This window comes from Crocuta crocuta, unplaced genomic scaffold (assembly GCF_008692635.1).
Source record: "Crocuta crocuta isolate KB4526 unplaced genomic scaffold, BGI_CrCroc_1.0 scaffold25, whole genome shotgun sequence".
Classification (NCBI taxonomy): Eukaryota; Metazoa; Chordata; class Mammalia; order Carnivora; family Hyaenidae; genus Crocuta; species Crocuta crocuta.
The window spans coordinates 21,197,918-21,224,040 of NW_027532015.1; the positions used below are offsets into that span (position 1 = coordinate 21,197,918).

Below are 26,123 nucleotides of genomic sequence, written 5' to 3' on the forward strand. Positions count from 1 at the left end.
TTTTCTTTTCTTGATATCAGGCTGCATTCATTTAAATATATAAAGCTAGTGGTAATAACGTACTAAATTTTGGAAGTGCATGAACTGTCAAAAATATGTCAACCAAGTCACATGTTTTAGCTGGCTATTTCCTCTTATTTTTATGACTTGGAAATATAGATAAGATGATGAAGAGAAAAGACATAACTGGATCAGATAGTATTGAAAATATTAGAATCATATTGGAAACTTTGTCCTAGTATTGACTTAAAGATTTTTTTCTCAATATTTTTGTTTCACTATATTTCTACCAGAGTTAGATAGGTTAAGCTTTACTAAAATAATAATAACAATAACATATAAAATAAATTACTCTTAGATATAGTAAGAACTTTGATCATAAAACTTCTATGTAATTATTTTTTCTATCCATCTTTTTTTTCTGTTGAAGGCATCTATTTAATTCTACTTAAACCAATGTTACTTTGGGTTAGCCACCATAGATGAAGATTTTATGGGCTATTTAGGCCCTTTATTCTATTTCGCTCTGTCAAAACAAGATGATGACTTAGAAGCTCCTGCAGTCTCTACTTTGTGGAAGTTCCACCAAGTTAGGGTGGACTGATAAATTTTATTCCGCTCCTAAAAAGGTGAAGAATCATTTAGTGGCCCAGGCAATGTCTGAGTGGTTCATCTGAAAAAGAACTAGACATTTTCACCAATCGTTGTCAATCCCCCATCAAAGTAAGGGAAATAACTGAGAGAATCGGATACTATTGCAGCCATTCATAAACATTATATTAAATGCTAATAGGAACATTCATTTCCTCCTTCGTAGGCCTACCAGTATGCATGGTGCACATTTCTAATGCATTATTTATTACACTACCGTAAATGTACGTGTCTGTCTTCCATCCTCGACTATGCCTTTTTTTAATTCAATGATCATTTATCCATTATCACATTCTTTTTGCTTAGCCTAAAACTACCACATCATAATAATTACTACTTACTAAGTGTCTGCTATCTTCTATGTAGTGTAATAAGCACTTGACAGACATCTTATTTAACTTTGAGTGAACACAATGGGGTAATCATGTTATTGTCTACACTTACAAAGGAAAAATCTGAGACTCAGAGAAGTGCAGTGTCCAATACAAACAGGGCAAACAGGGCAGCGCAGACTCAAACCCAAGCATGACTCCAAATTCAATGATCATCTTGTTACCCTATGTTGCCTTCCAACATATTGCTAGAGAGCATGCCTGATGTTTTTGGTACATCATTTTCTCACGTAGCATTCAGTCTTGAAATTTAGATAACATTTCTGCCGTTTCACAGAAGAGGAAACTGAGACTTAGAAAGATATACCTAAAAGGCACTCAGTAAATACTGGCAGACTGAATGAATCCAATATTTACAGAACTGATTTGGCAGGTAGTCCAAGATAATGGGCAGGAAACACATGTGGGTTTAAATCTCTTACCAAGAGCCCAAAGCCTAGTGAGTTGCATATGTCTTTTAAATTTTATAGGCCTTATCAGTATAATTTCTTCAAAATATGGTTACCTGTACCATTAATTTCTCTTTTTTAAAAATATATTTTGTTTATTTCTAGGAGAGAGAGAGAGACAGCGTGAGCAGGGGAGGGTCAGAGAGAGAGGGAGATACAGACTCTGAAATAGGCTCCAGGCTCTGAGCTGGCAGTCAGCACAGAGCCCGACTCAGGGCTCGAATCCATGAACCGTGAGATCATGACCTAAGCGAAAGTCGGACGCTTAACTGACTAAGCCACCGAGGCGCCCCATGTACCATTAATTTCAAAGTATTCATAGTATGCATCTATCAACAATGTTACTATAATCATCAAGATACATCTTTATTTATAAAGGTTTTACTAGATTGTTACATAAATTCTATGTAATATATTTTTTTTTTACAAATAGTTTATTGTCAAATTAGTTTCCACATAACACTCAGTNCTATGTAATATTTTTAATACATCCTCCCCCCAACACACATTTACTCTGAAAAGTCATAAGAGCATATCTTGCCTTGAAATGATTCTGTATTCATTTTCAAACAATAATGATAAAGTCATGATAAGGGCTCAGTTACCCTGTGTTGTTTGTGGTAAATTCTTAGCGGCTTAACAGAAAACAAAATGTTTACTCATGGAAAAATCCTTCACAGGTCTGGGTGACCGTTCAGGGCAATATTTTAGGTGATTTTTATCTTCTTTAGGTAGCTGAGTTCCAGCAAGTCTCATGCTGGCAATTCCGTGATTTTCATGTGTGTGTATGTGTGTGTGCATGCACGCGCGCGTGTGCATGTGTGCATATATACGTGTAAGTAGGGGAGTTATAATCACTTTTATTCAGATTTCACTGGCCAAACCAAGTCACATGACCACATCTATCCTCAAAGGTTAGGGGAATGTAATATTACAAAAGGGGGAGTTTGAATCTGGGTATTTACCCAAAGAAAATTTAAAAAACTAATTCAAAAAGGTATATGCACCCCTATGTTTTTTGGCGCATTATTTACAACAGCCAACACAGGCAAATAACCTAGTGTCTAACAACAGATGAATGGATAAAAAGGGGTGGTATATATACACAATGAAGAAATAGTCAGCCATAAAAAAGAATGAGACCTTGCCATTTGTGATAACATGGAAGAACCCAGGAGGTATTATGCTAAGTGAAATAAGTCAGACAGAGAACTATAAATACCAAAGAACTTCACTTACATGTGGAATCTGCAACACAAAGCAAATGGACAAACAAACAATAACAAAGAAACTCAGTCATAAATATAGAGAAGAAATGGGTGATTGCCAGAGTGGAGGGGGCCAGGATTTGGCAAAACAAGTGACTCAAATAATTTATTACAGCATCAGAAATATGGTCATGGTCAATAATACTGTAATAACTATATGATGAGAGATGGTACACATATTGAGGTCGGCACTTTGTAATGTCTATAATTGTTGAATCACTATGTTTTATAGCTGAAGACTAATAATAATATATGTCAACTAAAATAAAGATTTTAAAAATAAATAAAAAATAAAATGAAAAAGGACAATATCAGAGATTTGATGAATGATACTAATGTCTGCAACAAGGGAAAAGAAAAAAAATATTTTGCAGAGTTTTATACTTAATAAATGTTTAAGAAAAGCTGAATAGACTCCTTGCTTGAATTAAATATCAAGAGTGTTACTAAAGCCAGGGTTTGGAGAGTTTAAAGGAGAAAGATGTATGATTTGGTTAAGCTGATTTCTCTTACATCTCTAAAAGAAGGCTGGACTTTTTCTATTTTTATCTTCATCCTACCAATGAGGGCAATGAGAAAGAAATCAATTAATTTTACTATATTAACCTCTCAGCATCCTGGAAAAGAATCGGAGCAAAAACTGTCACAACTTCGGAATTATCACTATGTGCTTTATCCTAGATAGTCTCCAAAGTCTTAATGGTACTTGGAAGAAAATGTTATTGCTTGCAGTGACCGAGGTTGGATAGAAATGCTTCCGATTTCTGTGCCTATTTGCCATTAGCAAAATGCTTTTGCAGCCCTCTAATTCTATTCTCACAGTGACCTTTTGAAGTTGGCAAGGCAATTGTCCTCTGTATTTCACAGACGGGGCGATTGAAATTCAGCAAGGTCAAAGCTACACTTATGTTTACAACTATTAAATAGCTGAATTGAAAACAGAAGTCAAAATCCTGACCCGCAGGCTAGTTCTCCCTCAACTATTCCTCTTCATCTAACCACATAGCTGGAGGAAGCCAAGTCCATGAAGTCCACATGCTGAGAACTACCACATAAAGTAAATCTTCCTTAAATACATCTAAACATGAATTTTTGTTGCGACAGCTTCCGTTTACTTGTGCTTACACACACGTCAGAAGCGTACTGTGCCAGACAAGTTGAAATCGATGCAAGCGATGTTTTACAAATATGACTCAATCCACTGGTAAATCAGAAATAAATACAATATAACAAGTTCACCAAGTCAGGATTTATGCTGACTTTCTGCTTACCTGAAGTGGGGAGGAGTTTCAGATCTGCCATTGCCTTTTCCTCCCTGAACCACAGTGCTTTAGGGAATGTAGGCGGCAGAAGCAGCCACCTACTTGGATCAGCTCCTGTGTCAGTTCACATAACCTTGCTCTGTGAACGCATCACTCACATACGGGAAAAATTCAGAAGGCTTCGAATGAAACTGATGATTTTGACGGGTAGACGCTGAAATTATCTGACATAAATCAGGGGTAAATGCCTTTGGATTAACTAGTCTGAGAAGCAATGCTGACAAAAATAAAAAGGCCCCCTAGCCACTTTTTGTCAATTTGGTTGTCATTCATATTGAAAGCCAGAGGTCTCATCTCTCTGTACTGTTTAAACATCGTGACAATCTCTATTTACTAAATGGGAGAAAAGATAATTAATTCCTAAGTGCTGCTTCACATCTTCATGGCATTTTAACCCGGCTTCTAACAGAATTGCCTATGCAAAAGAGGTACACTGTTTGACAACGGTCCTGTTTATGAATCTGTAGCTTCCCCCTTTGGGAGATGGTAATGATGATTACACTTAGTTGAAATGGTACAAGTGAAAGGCAAACTAGGCTGCACAAGCAAAGGATGGGGGTGGAGGAGCATCAGCATTAAAAAACAAACACACAAACAAAAACTCCTATAGATAAACCAGTACTGGAGACAATGCTTTGATTCTGAGTATGTCACAGTGTCGGTCTTGGGTCATATTTCACCATCTAAATCTCAATTAGGGGCAAGTTGCCATTCTAGTTCGTGCTTATTATTAGGGCAGAAAAGGAAAGGGGGAGAGAAAAGCTCATTTAGACATAGTTGAAGTTTAAATTTTGTTGGACAAATATATCACTGTTTTTGAAAATGGAATGCATAGCAGCCTATAGTCAGTCAGATATAAGCATGTTTGGTTCCAGTCAAAAGTTTTCTCTTTAGGGGCACCTGGGTGACTCAGTTGGTTAAGCGACCGACTTCGGCTCAGGTCATGATCTCATGGCTCAGGAGTTCGAGCCTTCTGTGGAGTCCGACAGCTCAGAGCCCGGAGCCTGCTTTGGAGTCTGTGTCTCCCTCTCCCTCTGCCCCTCCTATGCTCGCATTCTGTCTCTCTCTCAAAAATAAACACTAAAATTGTTTTTAAATTCTCTCTTTAAAGAAAAAAAAAAAGGAAAACAACTGTGTGTAATGAGCACTTTACGTAATTACCACATATAATTTCACAATAGCCCTGAAAGGTAGACACTGGGATCTCTGCTTTACACTTGAAGAAGCCAAGTTTCCACAAAGACCAATCACTTGCCTAAGTCACACACAAAGCAGTTGAGCTCACTGAATTCCCAATCAGTTTGGCTCCAAGCTCATGCTCTTTCCTTTACAACACACAGCCATTATCGTCTTCTTTGAGGAGACTTGTGATTATGTCAATGAAGGTGCTTAGATTTATTATTAAAAACGATATGCTATTAAGTTAGAAACCAGTTAATTAATTAATGGAAGAAAATACTTTATAAACCACTTTCCATATAGGGGTACCCTGGAATTATACCTATTTAGTTTCACAGTGTCTGAGTCATTATAAACGAAGCTTTATTCTCCCGTATAGAATTTTTCAGAACCTGGATCATTTTTATCACACGCTCTAGCTGAATTGTGCAGGAATCATCAATACTAGAAAAGGGATAAGACAAATTTCTTCTGGGTGTCTAAGATTTAAGGTTCTAATAGAAACACTTTTCAGAAAACTAGCTCTTGATTCTTCTCTACTATTTGCAGAAAACCGGAATATATTTAAAGTAGCTGTTCTAACCGAATGTGTGTTTGCTCCAAAGAAGTTTGTGAACACTGGGAGATGCAGTTCTTGAGTTTACCTGAAGGTGGCATCCATCCCAAGGCTGTAGGTGATTTGTATGAGGACTCTCTTTACATTCGCGAGCACGGTCATAAACTCTCTTCTACTGACAGGGAAATTTGTGCCGTGTATGGTAAACAATTCTTCTTTAAGTGACAATGCATGGATATGTTCTTCATATGGTTGCAGATACACCTCATCTTGGGCTGTGCTGATTCTCAAGTCACTTCCCTAAAGGGAAAAATAAAGTATAAAGGGTGAAAAGAAGGTATAAAAGGGCAAAAGTACTCATATTTGGATTTGCCACTTTGTGAATTACCCTCAGATTTTTAATTCCAGGTTGGCTTTCCTTGTCATTTAGTATATTTCTGGTATATATGAAAGGAAGAGAAGGCAATTTAAATATTAGCCTTGACAGATGCATGCTAAGTATAAGCTTTCTTATGCATGCATGACATCGTTTCCACCATGAACTAAAATAATGGCAACTCATACATGACATGTGATTACAAATACCTTTATTTGCAAGTGCACAATAATTGGCATATTTCAAATATATTATTTTATGGTGAATGTGGGCTGTATAGAAAGATAGGGAAGAAAAGTTAGAACAGTGTATTGTATTAAGCTATGGTTTTAAAGGACCTTTCTATATGGGAAAACAACAAAAACAAACAAGAAAGGCTCTGCAGTCTAGCATTCACACTAAGATGCTGGCATCATAACAGGGAATGTATTGACTGACCTTAAGGGTATCCTTCTTAACTGAGTTCGTTTACATTAATAATATAGAACTTCACATTTTACAGTTAAAGAGACCCTTTTTATCTCAAAGGAATTCCAAGACATACTTCTAGTCTTATAGATACACACACACATGCATACGTATATATTTAATAATATCATCCAGGTCAGTTCCTCCAATACTGGAAATATTTATTTTAGGGAAAGAATTTTGTTATTGTTTCAGATGCATGAAAGGTTCAAGAAGAACAACAAAGCCTGGTGCTAAATCAGCATCGACCTGTTTGGAATCACAAATGTACATGCAAGTGTGTGCTTTGAGACTGTATGAGAGCTGAAGGAAGGGTACACATTATGTGAAAGGAAGAGTATGAGAAAGGGTAGGAGAGGGCCTCTAAGATATATTTAGGTCTCCAACACTGTAGAATTGCCTATCGCCCTCCAAATCCTGAACATAGTTTCTCCTATATCTTTTCTACTTAAATTGGGAGTTTGGAAGTCAAGATTTAACTACACCTATACAAACAAGCTTCCTTTTTCATTTGCCTCTGCCTAATATCAACAAAGGAGCAGACAATAAAATCTACTTGGAAGCAAGGGGAGATGGAAGAAATTAAACAATGTAAATCAGCATCTGCTTAAAACTTGATCATGCTCATATTTTTGGGTACATGGTCATTATATTTTTAATTTAAATTCCAGGTCTGTTTTAAAAGTCTTCTTTATCATTGCAACTTAATGAATATGCTAAGTCTTTTAGATGTATCTTAGGGTGAAACATAAGACTGGCATAAGATCGTTTCCCAGGATACAGTATTTTCTATAGTTGTATATTAACATCAAGCCAATCAGATAAGGAAGAACCTAAGAATGTAAAACAGCTGAACATAAGTGATGCTTATGTACTTTACCTCTAAGATAACCATAATCTGGAGTACACGTTCTGTATCTTCTTCCTCTTCTTCGAAGTCATATGATATGGTAAATGTCAATTGTCCTCCAGCTGCTGTAAGCTACAAGAGAGGAGATACATAATCATTACGAGATAGGAGATGGGCTATTAAATCATATTTTACTTATTATTTTAAAATCATTTTATTGTTCTAGAGGGTAGGATTTGGAAGAAACAGAAATCACAAGAGTGCAGAGTGAGAATGATAGACATTTCTTTAGCAGTAACCTTTATACGAACCTCACCCATCAACAGCAAGCCTGACATAAATATAAATTCATGTATTATTTTCCCCAGTATTTCAGGCTTGCTGTAATAGGTTAAGTTCTGTGAAACCAAACACAGCCCCTCCTGTCATTTTCTGTGTCTATCGCTTGAGCTTTACAATTCCCAAGCAGAAAAGGATCTCCGTCAAAATTGGGAGATTTCTACCCATCCCTGAGGGTCACTCACTTTCTGATGGTCTGAACACTTTCGACAAAGACATCACTCCATTTGACAGTGACGTTACGTAGACTATAAACTAAGCTGAGAAACATTGTTCATCAAAGAAAAATAAAAGAATAGTGGCAAATTTTATATTATGATACAATGAAACCAAAACTCCCAAAACCAAAAACTCCCAAAGAAGATACACTTTTCCCTGTGCAATTAAATATGCTTAGCTAGAATGAATGCTATTTTTCCTTTTCATTAAATATACTCCTTTCCTTCCAATATGCACGTCAACCCCTGTATTAATGATGCTTGAGGTTTACATCTTCTGACATTGACAGTAACCTTGTAGAAAGGAAAAAAAAAATCCAGGAAAGCAAGATCATTTATAGGACAGGAATCAACACTGGAGCTTGAATGACAGATTCAATGCAAATACGGCAGTCCATTTTTAAAAATTCCACTCCGGCATTGTAAATAAAGACATTCATAAAACAAAGCTGATGATTTGTATTCTGCTGCTTCCTCCATGCTGACAAACAGAGACGCAGCTTCACAGCCGTCGGCTCTCTGTGGCCTCTTAGTGCAGACCCTGACCACAAAGCAATTCTGGGCGATGCACTGGATGGAGGAGGAGGAGCCCAGATTCCTTGCAGAACCATTCCATGGGGAATAGCACATAGCTCGCCATGGCTGATTAAACAGGATTTTCAAATTGCAGCTCTGCAATGTCTTCTAAGAGCTCATTATATGGAACTCTACAAGGAAGTAGAATTCAGAAAACTTTTAATCCCCTGTTGCACTGAGAAATAGCCCTACTCTACTGTCTTCCCATATATAAAATAAGAAATATCTGTCTGGACTATAGCACATGGCATCAATGTGAGTAACGAAGGGTGAATCAATGTAAAAGGTTTTTGGTTCTATTAAGACAAGCATCCAAAATATCACCTTGTATACTTGTCCAAAATCAGCCAGACATTTTCTCAATAATTGTCTAGAAAGGCAGCAGGAAAGAATGTTTTTTATATATTTCAAAGAAGACTGAACTATTCAGGATTTTCTATATTAATAAAAATATTTAGCAGGACATAGGGATTGAGTTTGGGAAAAACACCAGGATATAGATCTATAATGTTGGAAAACTTTGGGGTTCCAAATATATTTTGATCATGTAACATCTGTACTATGTGTATTTTCTATGGAATATGTTTCTCAAAAAAAAAAAACAGTAAGAAAAAAATCCATTTTAATTCATAGTTTCTTAATTTAAAAATTATACAAATGTGAGACACTCAAGATAAACGTAATGCCTCTTTTGCTAGTAAAAGGAGTCAAAATGAGCGTAATTTGAATATCCAAGCTTTTCAGACCTGAGACGAAATAGAAAATGTTTGATTTGTTACAACATTTCATTTGTTTATGCTGTTTTCACACCTACTTGTAATAATTATAAAATCATCTAGCATATAAAATACTTTGAGAAATGAATGAAGGTGGAAATGAGGAAAACAAACAAGAAACAAATATAGAAAAAGAAAAGGCTCTTCTGCAGGTCAATGATCATATATAAAACATGAACGAAGGAGTGGAATTAATTCAATCTATTCTTCTGAGGGCTTATCATAGTAATAGTAATAAAAATGAAAATTTGCCTTTCACTCACATTTCATAAAGCAATTTTCCCCAACTCTTTTCGTGGATCTTCAATACCTATACGTCAGCATTATTTGAACTAGTTTTTGAATCTACTAACAATTTTCATGGGTGAATCCATTTCACTTCTGCCCAAGTTATGTGAAAAACCGACCACTTTAAAAGGTGTATGATGAGGGGCGCCTGGGTGGCTTAGTCGGTTAAGCGTCCGACTTTCGCTTAGGTCATGATCTCACGGTTCGTGGGTTCAAGCCCCGCATCGGGCTCTGTGCTGACTGCCAGCTCAGAGCCTGGAGCCTGTTTCAGAGTCTGTGACTCCCTCTCTCTCTCTCACCCTCCCTTGCTCACGCTGTCTCTCTCTCTCCTAGAAATAAATAAAAAAACATTAAAGAAAAAAAAGGTGTATGATGAGTTACCAGATTTGTTTTTTCTCCAAATCAAGTACTCATTTTTGGAATATGAGAATCACTATCTTTTTCACTCACTGTAAAGGTGTACATTTATGGCCATTTCTATGTTGGTACTTAGTCAAGTACTCTAAGTAATTTTGAAAAAAGATTAAGATATCATCCCATAGTTTAGAGGTCGTATCCTTAGGAATAATCACTTCATCTCTGTTAAATTCCTTCCCTTCTATTTTTTCTTGACCTCCATTATCTCTTCATAAGCAATAAACCCGAGCAGTTCCAGTTAGTGTGTCTTTCCCAACAAGTATTCGCCATCATATGAAAGTCTTTGTGATGAGTCAGTTGTAAGACAGCATCTTCTTTTCTGAGGGATACTGTTTTTTTGGGAAAAACCTGTAGCAATATTCAAAGGATAAACTCTCCTTTCCTATAGCTTTCGATGAAGAAGTCTCTGCTTTTTCTCTATCTACCTGTCACTCCATATTCCAAATGTCACATTTACTTGGCTATTCCATGTCTTTGCTTCCCCACTCTCCTATAACCCCTTCAGTATTCCAGTCTCCACACTCTCCATCAAATCCAATGTGCACAGGGCTGCCAATCATCAGCTGATTTTACTGTCTCTTCTAGCCATTGTCTATGGTTATTTTTGACTTCCACTGCCAAACTCTCAGATACAGGACATTACACTCGTTTTCTTTATTCTTACCCATCCAGCCTTTCTTATTTTATCTATTGCATCCTGTCTTTCACCCTTAGTACTCCATTAAAAGTGTTTCTTGAGGGGCACCTGGGTGGCTCAATGGGTTAAGCAGCTGACTTTGGCTCAGGTCATGATCTCACGGTTCATGGGTTCAAGCCCTGTATTGGGCTCTGTGCTGAAAGCATGGAGCCTGGAGCCTGCTTCGAATTCCATGTCTCCCTCTTCTCTCTCTGCCCCTTCCCTGCTCATGCTGCCTCTCTGTCTCTCAAAATAAATGTTAAAAAAAAAAGCATTTCTTGAAAGGTCATTTATGAACTCTACCTGGCAACCACTAATGGACCTTCTGTTCAGTTTTATTCTTAATCTGTATATGGCTTTTACTAGTTCTTAAAATTCTTGACTCCTTTGTCTTCTATTGCACCAAACTTTCATGATAACTCCTTCCTCTGCCTTGGTCATACCACTATCTTATTTGAAGAAACAATTTTATTTCTTTTTAAAATTTTTTCAATGTTTATTTATTTTTGAGACAGAGACAGAGTGTGAATGGGAGAGGGTCAGAAAGAGAGGGAGACACAGAATCCAAAGCAGGCTCCAGGCTCTGAGCTGTGCACTAAGCCCGACATGGGGCTCAAACTCAACCGCGAGATCATGACCTGAGCTGAAGTCAGACGCCTAACCAACTGAGCCACCCAGGCGCTCCAACAATTTTCTTTCTTATTCTATACTCAGTGTATGGCTGTCTGCAAGACTCTTAATCCCTTTGGATTATCATTTCTTATTGTCTCTCCATTTCTCTCTCATGAATTTAATTATGTTTATACCTGGTTCCTCAATCTATATCTTCTGTCCTGTGCTGTATCCATATATTAGTTAGCTCAGGTTTCCATAACAAAATACCGAAGACAGGTGCTTAAACAACAGAAATATGAGATCAAGATGTCAGCAGAACTGGTTTCTTCTTCAGCCTCTCATCTTGGCTTGTAGATGGTCAGCCATCTTTACCCTGTGTCCTCATATGGTCTTCCTTTGCATTGGAAGGAATGCACTATTCTATTGGCCTTTTTAAAAATTTTTTTAATGTTTTATTTATTTCTGAGAGAGAGAGAGAGCATGAGCAGGAAAGGGTCAGAGAGAAAGGGAGATACAGAATCTGAAACAGGCTCCAGGCTCTGAGCTGGCTGTCAGCACAGAGCCCGATGCGGGGCTCAAACCCACGAACTGTGAGATCATGACCTGAGCCAAAGTCAGGTGATCAACCGACTGAGCTAACCAGGTGCCCCTCTATTGGCCTTCTTCTTATAAGGACACCAGTTATATTGGATTGGGCCCATCCTAATTACCTCATTTTAACTTAAATACCTCTTTAAAAATCCTTTCTCCAAATACAGTCACATCCTACATTTCTGGGGTCAGGACTTCATCATAAGAATTTGGGGAGGAGGGATACAATTCAGCCTATCTCCATCCTGTACTGAGTGATTGTTTAATAATGTCTCAAACACTCAACATACCCAGTTAATCTCATGATCTGGATTTTCACAGGAAACAAACTTGATTATTTCCCCAACTCCCATGATTGGGTCAGGCCAATTGCTCTATTCCTCTATTTCAAATGAGAAATTGTAGGTGTCACATTATACTGTTTTCACTGTATTCTTTATATCAAATTAGTCTCAATCTTATTCTCTTGAAATGCTTTTGTCTAACTTTCCATTTTATTGCAACATCACCCTTACTAGGTCTTCACCAAGCATTTGGAATTCAATTTTCTGACTTCCATCAGTTTGGGGGGTAATGTCTTATCAACTATTACTTCTGCTGTTGCCTCCATAAGGAAGAGCCTCCAGTGGCCCTGGGATCTATAATATCATTGGAGTTTCAATGCAGTTTCAATATGTCTAGGATCTCTTTATCCCCCATTCACATACTCTGTGCATAGGCGCTCCAGGCACTGCAGTAAACTCACAAAGGCACAGTAGGACACTGTAAACACTTAAAGGAAACATAAGTAACACTATGTGTCTGTTGGACACCATGAAAACAACTAGCTTGAGGTACTTCACAGTTTTAACATTAATGTCATATTCCTTTCAGGGTTATTCTCAAAATGTCGAACTGTGTTTTTGTGTGCCTGCACTTTTCACCATGTCACGTCTTTGTTAAGCAAAGGTTTCAGTCGATGCTGTGATAAAAACCACGTATTGCACATAAATTAATGTGAAACAGGAATTAAAGGTTGCAGTGTACACTCTTTCTAGGTTTGAGAAGTTGTGTTATTACAGGCACACAAATCTCCTTTAATAAATCATTGTGGTTATTTATGAAAAAAAATGATTATATTGCCTGAACTTAGTGCCTTATCTTTTTAAATGGTTGCTAAATTGCTAAAATGTAAATATTTATGAAGATGTTGGGCCCTAACTACTGTGGCATATTTCAGTTGGTCTAGGAGACCCTGTGAAACAAAAATACAGAGACATTCAGAATACCACAAATTGAAGAAGTTTGGGAACCTCTGATTTAGCTCTTTTTATATCTACCCATTCTGCTACTTAGATTTGCTTCACCTTATTTTCTTGCTGAAATTCTCACTCCTACACCTCTCTAACTATTCAAATCTGCTTTTCTTTCTTTGCTTGGCTTGTGTCCCACTGGTCAGAAGACTGAGGAGGGAAAAAGGGTTTTTAGTGATATTCCCTAAGATTCAGTGACAACCACAACAGATAAGAGAGCTAACAGACTCTAGAAAAGGTAGAGCTCTGTATAAACCACCTCACCCATTAACACTGAAGAATGCATTCTAACAATACATCCCATGACATTGGTAAGTTACATGTGCCGTGCATAACTTTAATTTTCCACAATTTGGGGCTTTGTAGACTCCATTTATTAATTTTATCGTTGAAACTTTCAAACTCATCCATTTGGGGGACAACACTGATTACTGTAATTTTGCAGAGCACTGAGTGCACTGCCAGTAGAAAATTTCATTTTCTCCTGCTATTGACGAACAAAACTGTCACTATTCTATTGGCCAGAGAAATACGGTTTTCCACAGGTAGAAGTAAGTGCAATTCCAGTTCACACCGAGGCAATTCTTACATTCCCTGGGTAAATTAGACTATATTTACCAGAGATGAAAGTTGTATTCCTTTTCAATACAAAGAGAAAGTGAATTTAATGGGAATAGTTCATTTCATCAGGGTCCCCAAAGACATAGTTTTTTACCTTTATTTATCTCTATTAAGCAAAATGCTCTTCAGAAAGATTCAGATATCAAATTGAGACGCAAGGAAATGGAACAGAGCCCATTCCTTCCTGGTTCAGTTCTAAGCCCTTTCTGATCCTCAAATTCACCCCATTAAGAAAAGAGCAACACAAGTAGCTGTTTCCCACAAGTAGCTGTTTTAATTCTACCTTCAGGGAAAAGAAACAACTTGTTTGCAAGTAACATTACAGTTAGTATGCAATAAATAACCTAATGTCACACATAATAATGTAGTGTGCATGCAGCACATTGCATCAAAGATTTAATGAGGCAGGAAAGTTCTCCCTCATGAGTGGAAAAGGCTAAAGGTAATTCATAAAACCAAGTTTTACAACAGTATTTAGTATTAGGCTACCTGTGTTCTGGCCTCCCCCACTCCCAATCTCAAGAAAAATTAATTGAAAGGTGAAGGGTGGATGATCTATGGGGGAAAATATACTTGGGGGGGGAAGGTCTTTCATAAAATAAGGCTGGAATATTTGGTTGCCTGATGTCAGAAGACCATCTCTCTTCCACTAAATGGGGTATAAAATCTAATATTTACTTTTGCTTAACAGAGCAAATATTTCAGGAGGGATATACTAAAATCAAATGAGGAAAAGTATAATATGGAGCAGGATAAATGAAATATATATGTTAATTTCAGTTTAGCATCACAAGCATGGCAAGTGGTTCATCTTTCTAGATTTTGAAGATCCAAAGCCCTAAACTGTGAAAAAGTACCCCTCCCACAAAAATGTTTACTGATGCATCTATTCATGGAGCTCTCTATTAGCATAGAAACAGAACTTCATGTTTTGCTATGCTTTTCGGTACATTTATGACATTGAGATAAGAGCATGTTTCTCTTTTTTCCAAGTTTGATAATTAGAATAGAACGCGTGTAAGAGGATGTTGAATTAGAGAACAGGCAGAATTTACATAGGAGGTCTTAAAGTTACACCACCTTAAGGCAGAGAAAAAGAAGTAGGAGTTCTGAGCCTCAAACAGAAATAATACATTCTGGAACATTGGGTTGGAAAGGCAAGAGGCTACATTATATAGTCTAGGAGATACAAAGAGGAAAATCCTCAGGATTTCCTTGCATGCCTGCTTCCATTCTTCCCTTCTTTCTCTTCTTCCTCTTCACCTGCTCTGCCTGCCTCTTTCCTCCCTTTTATCCATCCCCTCCTTTTTCTTCCGTCTCCCCTCTCCCCACCACCTTCTCCTCTTCCCTGCTCCCCACCAGTTCCGTATCCTCCTCCTGACTTTTTTTTTTTTTTACCCTTTTAGACTTGGCCACTTCCAGCTTGATAATGTTGCATTCCTTTGTATTTTGTATCATCTGAATTTCATAAGTATCCAAAGTAGGGGTGAAAATTACAAAGTGACTGAGCCAGGGACAGAATTTTCTGGCAGCCCCTCAGAAATACTCTCTCAGAGTAACACCAGCTGACGAATCGGTGTCCTTGGGGCCTAGTCGACCAACTGCTTCAATGAGGAATTGAGAAATCAGTATAAGCTTCTTATATGAATTTTTATAAAATTAATGGTTTATTCAGTTGAATAGTGCCAACCTATTTCAGCATGAGGTTTCTGTCTCTCGTATAACAAAGTTAAACCCAATTGTACTTTCTCTGTACTCACTTATGATTCAAAGCAAATGGAATTATATGGGTTTGATCAAGTAGGAATGTTTTTGGCTGTAACTGACAACCAGACAACGATTCTAATATAGCAAGAAGCACAGAAGTAAACACATCAGATTTTAAAATACAACAAACGGGTCATTTCCCGCGCCTCCCCCTCATTTCATGTATTTTCTACAAACACTTAGATCCATTTGGGGACACTTAAAAACATAAACACCCCATAAATAGATTTACTAAACATCACATAGAAGATGATGGAGTGCTTACAAGTACAATATCCCATACATAACTTAAGATTCAGTGTTTCCTCTAAGTTTTGTGACTGAGAGAACCACTTATCACTTTGTAGCATGCACTGATCAAGTATTGGGTTGAAATAACACAGTCTCAACAGATGTGAGTAAATGGTAGCAGCCAAATTCTCCAAACTGCCTTTTGTTATCAAGTCCAGACTCCAAAACAGGGTCTTTGCAACAGCTGTTTGTCTTCTGTTTACTTACTTAGGTTTGGATGGAATGCTGCATTAGTACCCTTGCTGTAGGCTAGATTAATTTATGTATAAATAATCAGTACCAAAAAAAATACATGTAATACATAATTAAACATTTATCTAATCAAATAAGCCATAAATTGTGGTTTTATATATACATAATTTTCTAATTGACTAGGGCTTAAGCATCTTTTAAGTTCTCTGACAAGAAAACAAAAAACTGCATGCTCATGATATATAACGTGGATGTTGATTAAAATAACAACATATATTTTATTCCAAGTTCCATTAAGTTAAAGAGAAACAGGTTTACTATTTTCATATAATTAACAAATGAATGTATATTTTTATATATTTAGGCACACATAAATCCTTGTGAAAAAAGCTAGGAGAACATTATAAAAAGGAAATATCAATAATGCTATTTTCTATTTGAATAAGAATTTTAGCTAATCTTTCTCTTACTTCTTAAGTATTTTGTCTTAAAAGGATATTCTTTACTATGGATAGTAGATGGCTATTTTATAGCCTTTCCCCTCTTATTGCAAAAGCAGAAATAAAAGTGTAATAAACAGAATTCTTATCTTTCCTATAGGCAATTTTCCATGTTTATACCTTCAGCAACACTAAATATGGCTGGAAGGGCTGTATGCCTAAATGAGCTCAATTCCAGGTTACATTATTTAAATAGAGATTATTTTGAAATCCCAGATAAGCTATTTCTCACAAAGGTGGATGACAGAACACCAGTCTTTGAGTACTATTTTGATCTGATTCAGAATTGATCTACCTCTCTTCCTTTTTCTCATTTCCCTTATTCATGAACTCTGCAGGTGATTCTTCATTACAGCAGTAGAAGCTCGTTATTAATTTTAGAAGAAAAGATTCCCAAAGATGCAATGGAAACTAAGTCACACTCCAGAGGAGAACCAGCAGGCTAATAAAATACATTCTAGTGCCTCCTTCCAGAATGAACAGATAAAGATTTGTGTGAGTTCTGACATGTCTGTCAACATGTGAATCAGATATAAATCACACAAAAGATGAAGCTCATTCCTGGAGATTTTCCAGACCTGGTTTTGGATTCTGGTTCTGCCTTAAATGTTGTACAGCCCTTGGGAAAGTTATTTATATTTTCAGATTTCCGTTAATTTTCACTAAAATGCACTGACTTGCACCTACTTCAGCAGTTTGTTCTGAGGGTGAAAGGAACAAATATTCATAAAACTCCTCACTTGATACCTAGCACATAGTATGTATTCAATGAATGCTGTAAATCATACTGTCTTAATAAAAATAATTTTCAAAATTAAAATACATACACACTTCACTCAAAAAACCTAATCATAATGATATTTATTTCATGATTCTAAATGCACTTTAAATTCATAGCATTTCCGGAAGAGACCACAGTGTTGGTGAATCACAGAATTCAGATTTTGTCCATGTTTTAATGTTTCCCTATAGTACTTTGCATAAGCATCTTACAGATAGTAGATATTGCATAAATATCTGCTGAATTTTCACCAAATTCAACACCATATACCATTTTGATGTATTATAGTTGGAGAAGGCATAAAAAACTGGGACAAATTTGTACTACACCCATGGGAAAGTTGTAGTTGTTATTACAACAAGCCTTTATTGGTTTCCCTATTCTTATCTTTGTCAGTCCTAAAAACAGATCAAAGAAAATATGTCTATTTGAATTTTTTGGTGATTTGAGCTTACTGTAGGAACTTACTGGACTGCTGACTGGCAAACTATAAGCACATTTCTTTTAAAATAAAGCCCTTTAGCATTTGGGAAGTTTGATCTGCAGTTGAAAGGAAAAATCAATATTTAAGTCATTTAGACATTTACACATATAAAGCAACTACATGTCATTACTTTTCACCAGATTCTATATGCTAGGATAACAGTGTAAATTCCAGCAGCCACTAATACATATTTTATAAGTAACAAATACATTTTCAATATGTTCTGATATATTGGCAAACAATGTACTCTCTGTGTTAAAAAGACACTAGCATACAGATTAAAGGAAGCAATGATCCCACCACAATCATTGCTAGTCAGAGCACATCCTTGACACTACCATTTAAGAGAATAGTTGACAAATTAGAGGTCACCCAGGGAGGTGTGACCAGGGTGCTGATGGCTTTAAAAGCACAAGAGGTTCAGAAAGGTTATGGAAATATTTAACCTTAAAGAATAAAAGACATAGGAAAAACATGATTATTTTCTTCGAATGTCTGAAGGTCTGTCATGTATAATAAAAAGAAACTTTGCTCTGTTTCTTGCATAAAAATGGAGTCTACATAAGGAAGTAGAGAGCTATTTCTTGATCCTGCATAAAAATTAACTTCTAATATCTAGAACTGTTGAAAATGGAATGAGCTTTGTATGGTGTCCATACCCTTAAAGATATATGAATAAAAGTCCATCTGTCTGGGATGATAAAGAAGGAATACCCACATCTGCTAAGAGGTTGGACTAAATCTGATATCGATGGGCAATTTGCAATTCCACTATGTGAAATTTTACAGCTAATTTACTAATAGTTGGTTAAGTAGATATCAGGGTAACCCTGTTCAATTTGTATTGTAAAGTACCAGAATAGTAATTAGTTTTACATACAATAGCTTCTTGCTCTGTGATTTTTATAAGTAATACATTTATAGGACCAGACAACACATTTCCTTGAGAGACAACTGCTTTACAGACATCATTAGAGATTTAGAATGGCATAGTGGGAAAGAGTACAGATTCTGGAACTAGACTTCTTGGAATAGCAGGGAATAGTCTGCTCTGCCACTTGTTAGCTATGTGAACTAGAACAGATTACTTCATCTCTCTTTATACCAAGTCTGCATCTGGAAAATGAAGAGGATGAAACAGTAAATGCCTCATAGGGTTGTTGTGAGAGCTCAAGTGAATAATCTAGAAGAGTGCTTGACACTTTATAAATGTTTAAAAAGATTAGCTGCTATCATTGTTTTGTTATTGTTGTGGTTATGGAAAACAATCTCCAAAATTGTGTAACTATTCAGAGCAAGATTCTTCCACGACCACCATACCATGGGTGACACATCATTTATGATCCTGACTTTTTAAGTTTGAAAATAAAAACATGTGCACTTTTTTAAAGCAAGATACAGATAACATAATAATATGGTACATCTCAAAATTAAGGGGACCCAATTACTAAGCCATACATAATCGAGTCAATATTTCTCTGGAACTTTATAATTTAAATAACACTTTTTGCATCATTTTATTTAATCTCCAAAAATCTAAGAGTGTAGATTTATGATTATTGTTATTATATTATAGATATGAGGAAGTTGAGGCTCTAACAGGTTAAGTAGTACACAGCCACATTGTCACTTTAGTGATATTAAGATTCATTCTTGATTTACTTTAATGTTTAAAATATTCTCCTTCAAGACTCTCTGTTTCTCAAACACATACATGCACACACACCGATACACACATTCTCAGTGTGCATTCTCCAGAATGCAAAGATCATGTGCTTCAGAATAAGACTGACCTATTCTCGAATCTTAGTCCATATATTTACTGTGTGACTTTGGGCAAATTAATTTAATTCTGAAGTTTACATCATATTATGTCAAAAGAGAATGAAAATACCTACCTTGGAGGGTTTTTATAAAAAATTCAGGGAAAGAACTATGTAAAACCTATTCTCCATGTGCTATACCAGGTATACAGAATGTCTTGAAATGTAATTTCATATTTCCTCCTAATTATTCTGGAAACTTAGTAGGTTCAAAATAGATTTGCTAATTTGAGTCTAAGTACTTGTTGTAGAGAAGAAAATACTATGGTTGCTGAAAGATGAAAATATACTATCTTCATTAATAATAATAAAACAGAGTAAACTTTTCCAAATTATTATTTTTCCTCATCAGAGTTGTAAATATCTAAAAGTTTAATAACATATTCTATGCGTGAGGGAATCAGGGAAACAAGTATTTTCATGTCTTTATGATAGTATGTACAAAATCTATCTGGTCGATTTGGCAATATCTAGCTACATTACAAATGCATATATCCTTTGATATAACAATTTTACCTCTAGATATTTATCTAACAGCTATACTTTCCCATATAGGATATAGTAGGCAAATGATTATTCACTGCAACAATGGTTGTAGAGAAATATTGAAAATAGACTAATGTCCATCAATAGTGACTACTACTAGACATATTAATAAGGGTAATGATGGAGATGCCACATCATAAAATGTGATTTTTAGACATTAACTCTTTTAACCCCCAAAACAATATTCACACATTATTATGATCATTACATTCATTTTAAAGCTGAGAAAACTGAAGCATTGAGTGATTACATTACTTGTTTGGAGTTGTAGAGCTGGTAGGTAGTGAAACCAGAATTTGAACCTCAAAGCCTAGCACCAAAGTCAATGTTTAATCCCTTTTATGACAGCTGAACAAACTTGGGTACATCCATTCAATGAAAAACATTAGCCAACCAATCAAGTAAAACAAACTTATACTACACACCCCCAAACACACACTGAAATAAAATCTTTATCCATTAATATGGAATTATAATATGTTTGCCATGCTCCCATTTGTGTAAAATGTGGAAAATATGTATATGTGCAGATACATATGTGTGTGTACATATTCTACTAAGACAGAGATGTAGAAATAGATAAAATAAGAGCCTCAAAATACATGATAGTTACTATTTTGATACTATTTATTCTTTTTTTTTAATGAGAGAATGTGCATATGAGCAAACAAGGGGGGAGGGGCAGGGAAAGGGGGGAAGAGAGAGAGAGAGAGAGCGAGAGAGAGAGAAAATCTTAAGCAGGTTCCACACAGAGTGGAGTATTTGATCACTCTGGGATCATGACCTGACCTGAAATCAAGACTTAGAAGCCTAATCAACTGAGAAGTCCAGGTACCCCGATATTATTTATTCTTAAATTAATTTTATCAGATGGAATGACTAATAGAACCAGCACTGTAATCTGAAATATCTGAGTGAAGTAAAATATTTGTGATTTAAGCACCTATAAAATGTTTCCGGTAGCCAGTTAGAAAGTATGTTTTACAAAGAATGCTTTAAAATATATTTATTAGGGGTTTCTGGATGAGTGATATTGAGAAAATATAGTGAAAAGGGAGTCAGACCTGTGTGTCTGAGCCTTGCACAAATTACATGTGCAATTTTAAAAAATATTTGTTTCTTAAGAATGAGCCCCAAACCAAAGTATAGAATGTGGAATTAATGAGAGCTGATGTGATGTCTCAGTTCCTGCATGCACATCTCATGGAAGTATGACTTTGAGCAAATATTTCTCTCTCTGAGTTTTAAAAATCATCGTCTCTACTGGGGAAAATTTCCTGCTTATTTTACTGTGTTATTCTGAGATTTATACAATGTAACACTTATGAACACATTTTGGAGATTATACATATTCACACTTTTATGACCTGATACCTTTAGTTCTAAAATTCCTTGACTTAAATGACAATAGAAATCTGGTGTCTACCAGATCATACAATTTCAACTAAAAGCTTAAGACTTCCTGCTTCAGTCAGGAAACTCCGTACTTGCAGAAATTATGAGGCTCAAGTAAATATATTACATGGTATTTTAGATTTACCTTCCCTTGTTTCCTTTTTGTTTTCAGTAGATACATCATTAGAATAAAATACCCTCACCAAATTCTACAACCTTAATCAGACATTTACAAAAGCAGGTCAGATTATGGCCTCCCTAACTAAAAATCAATAAAACAAACAAACAAACAAAAAAACAAGACAATGAAAATAAAACTATAATGTAAGTCAAAGAAAACCAATGGCCAACATTCCAAAATAAAACTGAGAATTTCTTATAAGCTATATGAGAAAGTTTGCAATTTTTCTACTAAGTTCCTCTAGTCCCATAAACTGTAGGTACCCTTTTACTAAAAAAGGGAGTACAAACAGTATTCTTTACTATTTTCTAAGAAAACAGAGTTCCTGCCATATAAAAGCAGACAGACCCTCAGGACACTCCAAAGTTCCTGCTAAGAGTTCAAAGAAGGGCATAAAAGCAGTCCTATCAATCACAACATGAAACACACACTTTCTCACACTCTCGTGGGGGTGAAATATTTATGCAGCTTTGGTCACTTATTTTCTTCATGGACTTTACATCAACACAATTGCATACTTCTTGGTGGGGGAGGGCAAGGACAACATTTATGCATTCTGTGAACTCTAACATCTTGCACTGAATTTTGTAGTACGTGCATCATTTTATATACTATTTCTGAAGGCTTTTAAATTTCTGTTGTTTCTTTTTCTTCTCAGTCATAACTGAACATCCCTCCCACACAGACCAGCTGTTTCTCTATTTAAAAGAAGACAAGTAATTTAACATCATAAATACCAAACTGCATCTCAAGGTCAGTGTCAAAAGCTTTATGTGTCATTCATTTTCAAGCTCTTCATCAATTTTTCTCATTGAGCTGCCATTTATATCTTGGTATGTGGAAAAGCATAAAACTTGTGTTACCAGTTAAAACAGAAGGCTATCTCAAGCTATTAAGCTAATGTAAAATATTTCCAATTAAATGGGTAGTAGCTCGTATACTTTGTAAATGGCAATAGCAAAACTTCAAAAGCTTTTGGGTCCATATACCAGCAACTCTTCCTTCCACTGAGGGAGAAGAAAACCATTTCTGTGAGTTAATCCATGCTCTAACTGCCAAGGCATAAAAATATTGACCCTTATTTCCTTAATAAAATCACTGAGGCTACTCATGTAATGCTTAGAAATGATACGTTTTAAAATATTAGCTATTTCTTAGAAATTCACTAAAAGTGTATAATAAAAAACCTACATGCATCACCATCTGATGTTGAGTAGTCATTCATTCAATAAATAAGCAGTAGTTCGGTATTATAAACAACCTTCCATCCCTTTAGAATCTACAGCAGTATTTCTGAAAGCAATCATGTATAAAGAAATGGACAGAACATCTTACTAACTTCATTTATTTCCTCACTCATCAAAAGGCTTAAAGTTTTCTTTTAGACCCAAAGCACTTATTTTATCATTAAGAAAACAGGGCCAAAGAATATCTACAATCTGCCCAAGGCCAAATTGCAAATAATGGCAGAGATTCTGAGTGTCGGCTTTTACTGCCATGTCTCCACATGGCCCTGTAGATACTAATGCTTAGATCTACATGTTTTCTGTTCTATTTTATTTTGTTATGATAGTTTTAAAACAAAGTGACAAATTATTTGACACTCATCCCATTGAGTGTCATTATCTCCATTCTTAAAATCTGGGTAGGTTTGTGACTGCTTTAACCTGTAGCTTCTGAAGTGAAGTCATAAAAAACCATTGAGCTTTTCCCTTAGTTTCTGGGTATACTTTATACGGAGGCCCCATGCTGCTTTGAAGGGAGTCAAAATACTCTGAGGCCACCATTCTTAGAGGAAGTCCAAACTACATGTATTGTTCATGTGTGGGATAACTAGTTGTGTCGGAAAGTCCAATCTTTGAGTTATATTCCAGGCACTGGACACATACATGAAAGAAGCCTCCAGTCATTCAACTCCCTACAGCCACTCAAGTGTACTCTGCTAGGCCTCAAGATAACATGGAGTAAGGAATACCTATCCTGCAATGCCCTGTCCAGATTCCTTACCACAACATCAGTAAGCATATGAAAACAGTTGACACACACTATTTAGTATGAGGTAGTCTGTCACTCAGCAGTAGATAACTGGAAAACTCTTAGATCTTAATTTTCTCCAATATGGTCAAGTACATTGATTAGTTTAATAAGTTCAGTCACTTCCAGTCAAAGGCTATGGTGTCCTATAGCTTTGTTTCTCTCAAATGATCTGCATTGTGCTTTCTTGAGTCAAATTTCTTTTCTGGTTTCATTCATTCATTCATTAAACATTTATTGAATATATAATCCATGTTCTAAAAATAGATACATTTCAGAGACCTAAACAGAATAAAACAATCGTCCTTGGTAGGGAGTAAGGAGAGAGAGAAGATTGCTACTTAATTTATTTCTTCTTCTTTTCCTCTTCCCACTCTTCACTTTGTAATGAAAGCATTTAGGACTTTAGATTTACTCCTGAACACTGTTTTTGCTTTACCTCAGTTTTGCTTTATGATACTTTGTTTTCAGAATTATAGTTGTAACTTTAATTTCTTGTGGCCAGAATAGGTACTTTATAGCATGTCTTAAGGTTTTAAATGCTCTGGTAATTTATAAATTTTAATTTTTAACTGACCACACCATGGTCATGGAGTGAAAACTAAACATTTCTGCTTGTAGAATTTTTGAAAAGTGTCTATGTGCCTGAGTGTGTATATCTGGTCTCTCATGATGCTAATTTTTAAAGTATTCCATTGGCATAGGTCCTGTTTATAAATATAAAATTAAGAGAGTATAATTATTTATTTTTTAATCTTTAGTATGATTTATTTGCGGAATGTTTACCTTCACTTTCCTTAACATTTCAGACACTAAGTAATCTATTAAAGTCTATTACTACTACAGTTGTTTGCTTGCATATCAGTAAAATAACAAGTAATATGAATATTCAAATGCCAGAAGAAATTCATGATATACTGTCATAATTTTCAATTATAACAAAGAAGGGCTGGAGAAAACTAATGGTATGAGTAGTTTTGTAGCTATAAGACAAAATTAGGAACATTTCTGATTAGCAACAAATTCTAAGGAAATACACTAAATAAGAAAAGATTGCCTCCCTGTTTAATCATGTGATGTACTTATTTAAAATAATAAGTTAAGAATCAAATAAGTTTTTAAAAGAATCAAATAGTTAACATAAGACAATCAAGGAATTTCACTGTTGCTAAAAAGGTGGTCAAATCTGGCAATATATTTTAAGTATATTAAAAAGTTTTAAAATGAGGAAGAATATGCAATTAAAGTATTCTTTCTGCAAGGTAATTTGCATAATAAATTTTAACAAATTAATACCATAGTAGACATTTTTAGAGTTACATTATATTTAGCTAATGAGAATTGAAGAAATGTTAATGTGTATCATAATCATCAGGCAAACACATTCATCATTTATTAACTTTTTCTAATATCTTATTTTCATACATCTGACATTCAAGAAAATGTGATCATTTTTCTTGACCAAAAAAATTCCGTTATGATTTTATTACTATTAGATAATTTAATAAGGATACTTTTACATATGACTTGTGTTAAGCTTGGGCCTGTTAAAAGCAAGTACAAATCCAAGGATATAGCAAAGAGAATCATGTATTTCTATTTTGATGTAATTTACAAAAATATAAATCCTTTTTTTTTTTTTAATTGAAGACAGAAAGATAGTAAAGCCTGGTAGCTTTGTCAATAGCTGAAAAAGGCGAGAAGAAGCAGCAAAGCTTTTGGGAGAGGTGCTCACAAACAGAGCAAGTCAGGGGAGAAAGCAAGAGCACAAAGGATCTTTGAGTCATCCGGTTAAAGCTCATTGGCTCCTTCCTCATCAGAGCTTCATAAAAGCAAAGTGAGACAGCTCAAAACTATGCATGCACTAGTACCATAATAACTGGGAAGAACCCATTCTTTTTTGTCAACAAACTCAATACATCTATTGTTTTATTCTAGTTCACTTGGTTCTAAGCTTCCCAGTCCCTGGAATTTTCTTGCTTGTCATTCATGTCAATGTGAGCATTCAATACTGACTATAAAACATTCTCAGATGAGTCAATAAGTTTTTGTAAAGGTTAAAATTAGGAAATTATCATTTTAACACTTCAGAGATACGTATAAGATTCTATGTCCCACTTCTTTTAAATCATACATTTATATCTAAAATAAACTAGAGCAAGGCAAGACTAACTGAATTTACTGCATTTCATGAACTCAAATACATAGG

General features: G+C 35.5%; 1 protein-coding gene across 1 annotated transcript in view; it reads right to left on the bottom strand.

Annotated features, from left to right (window-relative positions):
* The window catches only part of LAMA2 (laminin subunit alpha 2), a 500,973-nt gene that overhangs the window by 260,866 nt on the left and 213,984 nt on the right, over positions 1–26,123 (bottom strand). The window contains exons 12-13 of the mRNA XM_077775991.1: positions 7,542–7,643; positions 5,906–6,117 (exon numbers count right to left, since the gene is read on the bottom strand). Of these exons, the coding sequence (XP_077632117.1) occupies positions 5,906–6,117; positions 7,542–7,643 (314 nt within the window). The remainder of the gene's footprint in view (positions 1–5,905; positions 6,118–7,541; positions 7,644–26,123) is intronic.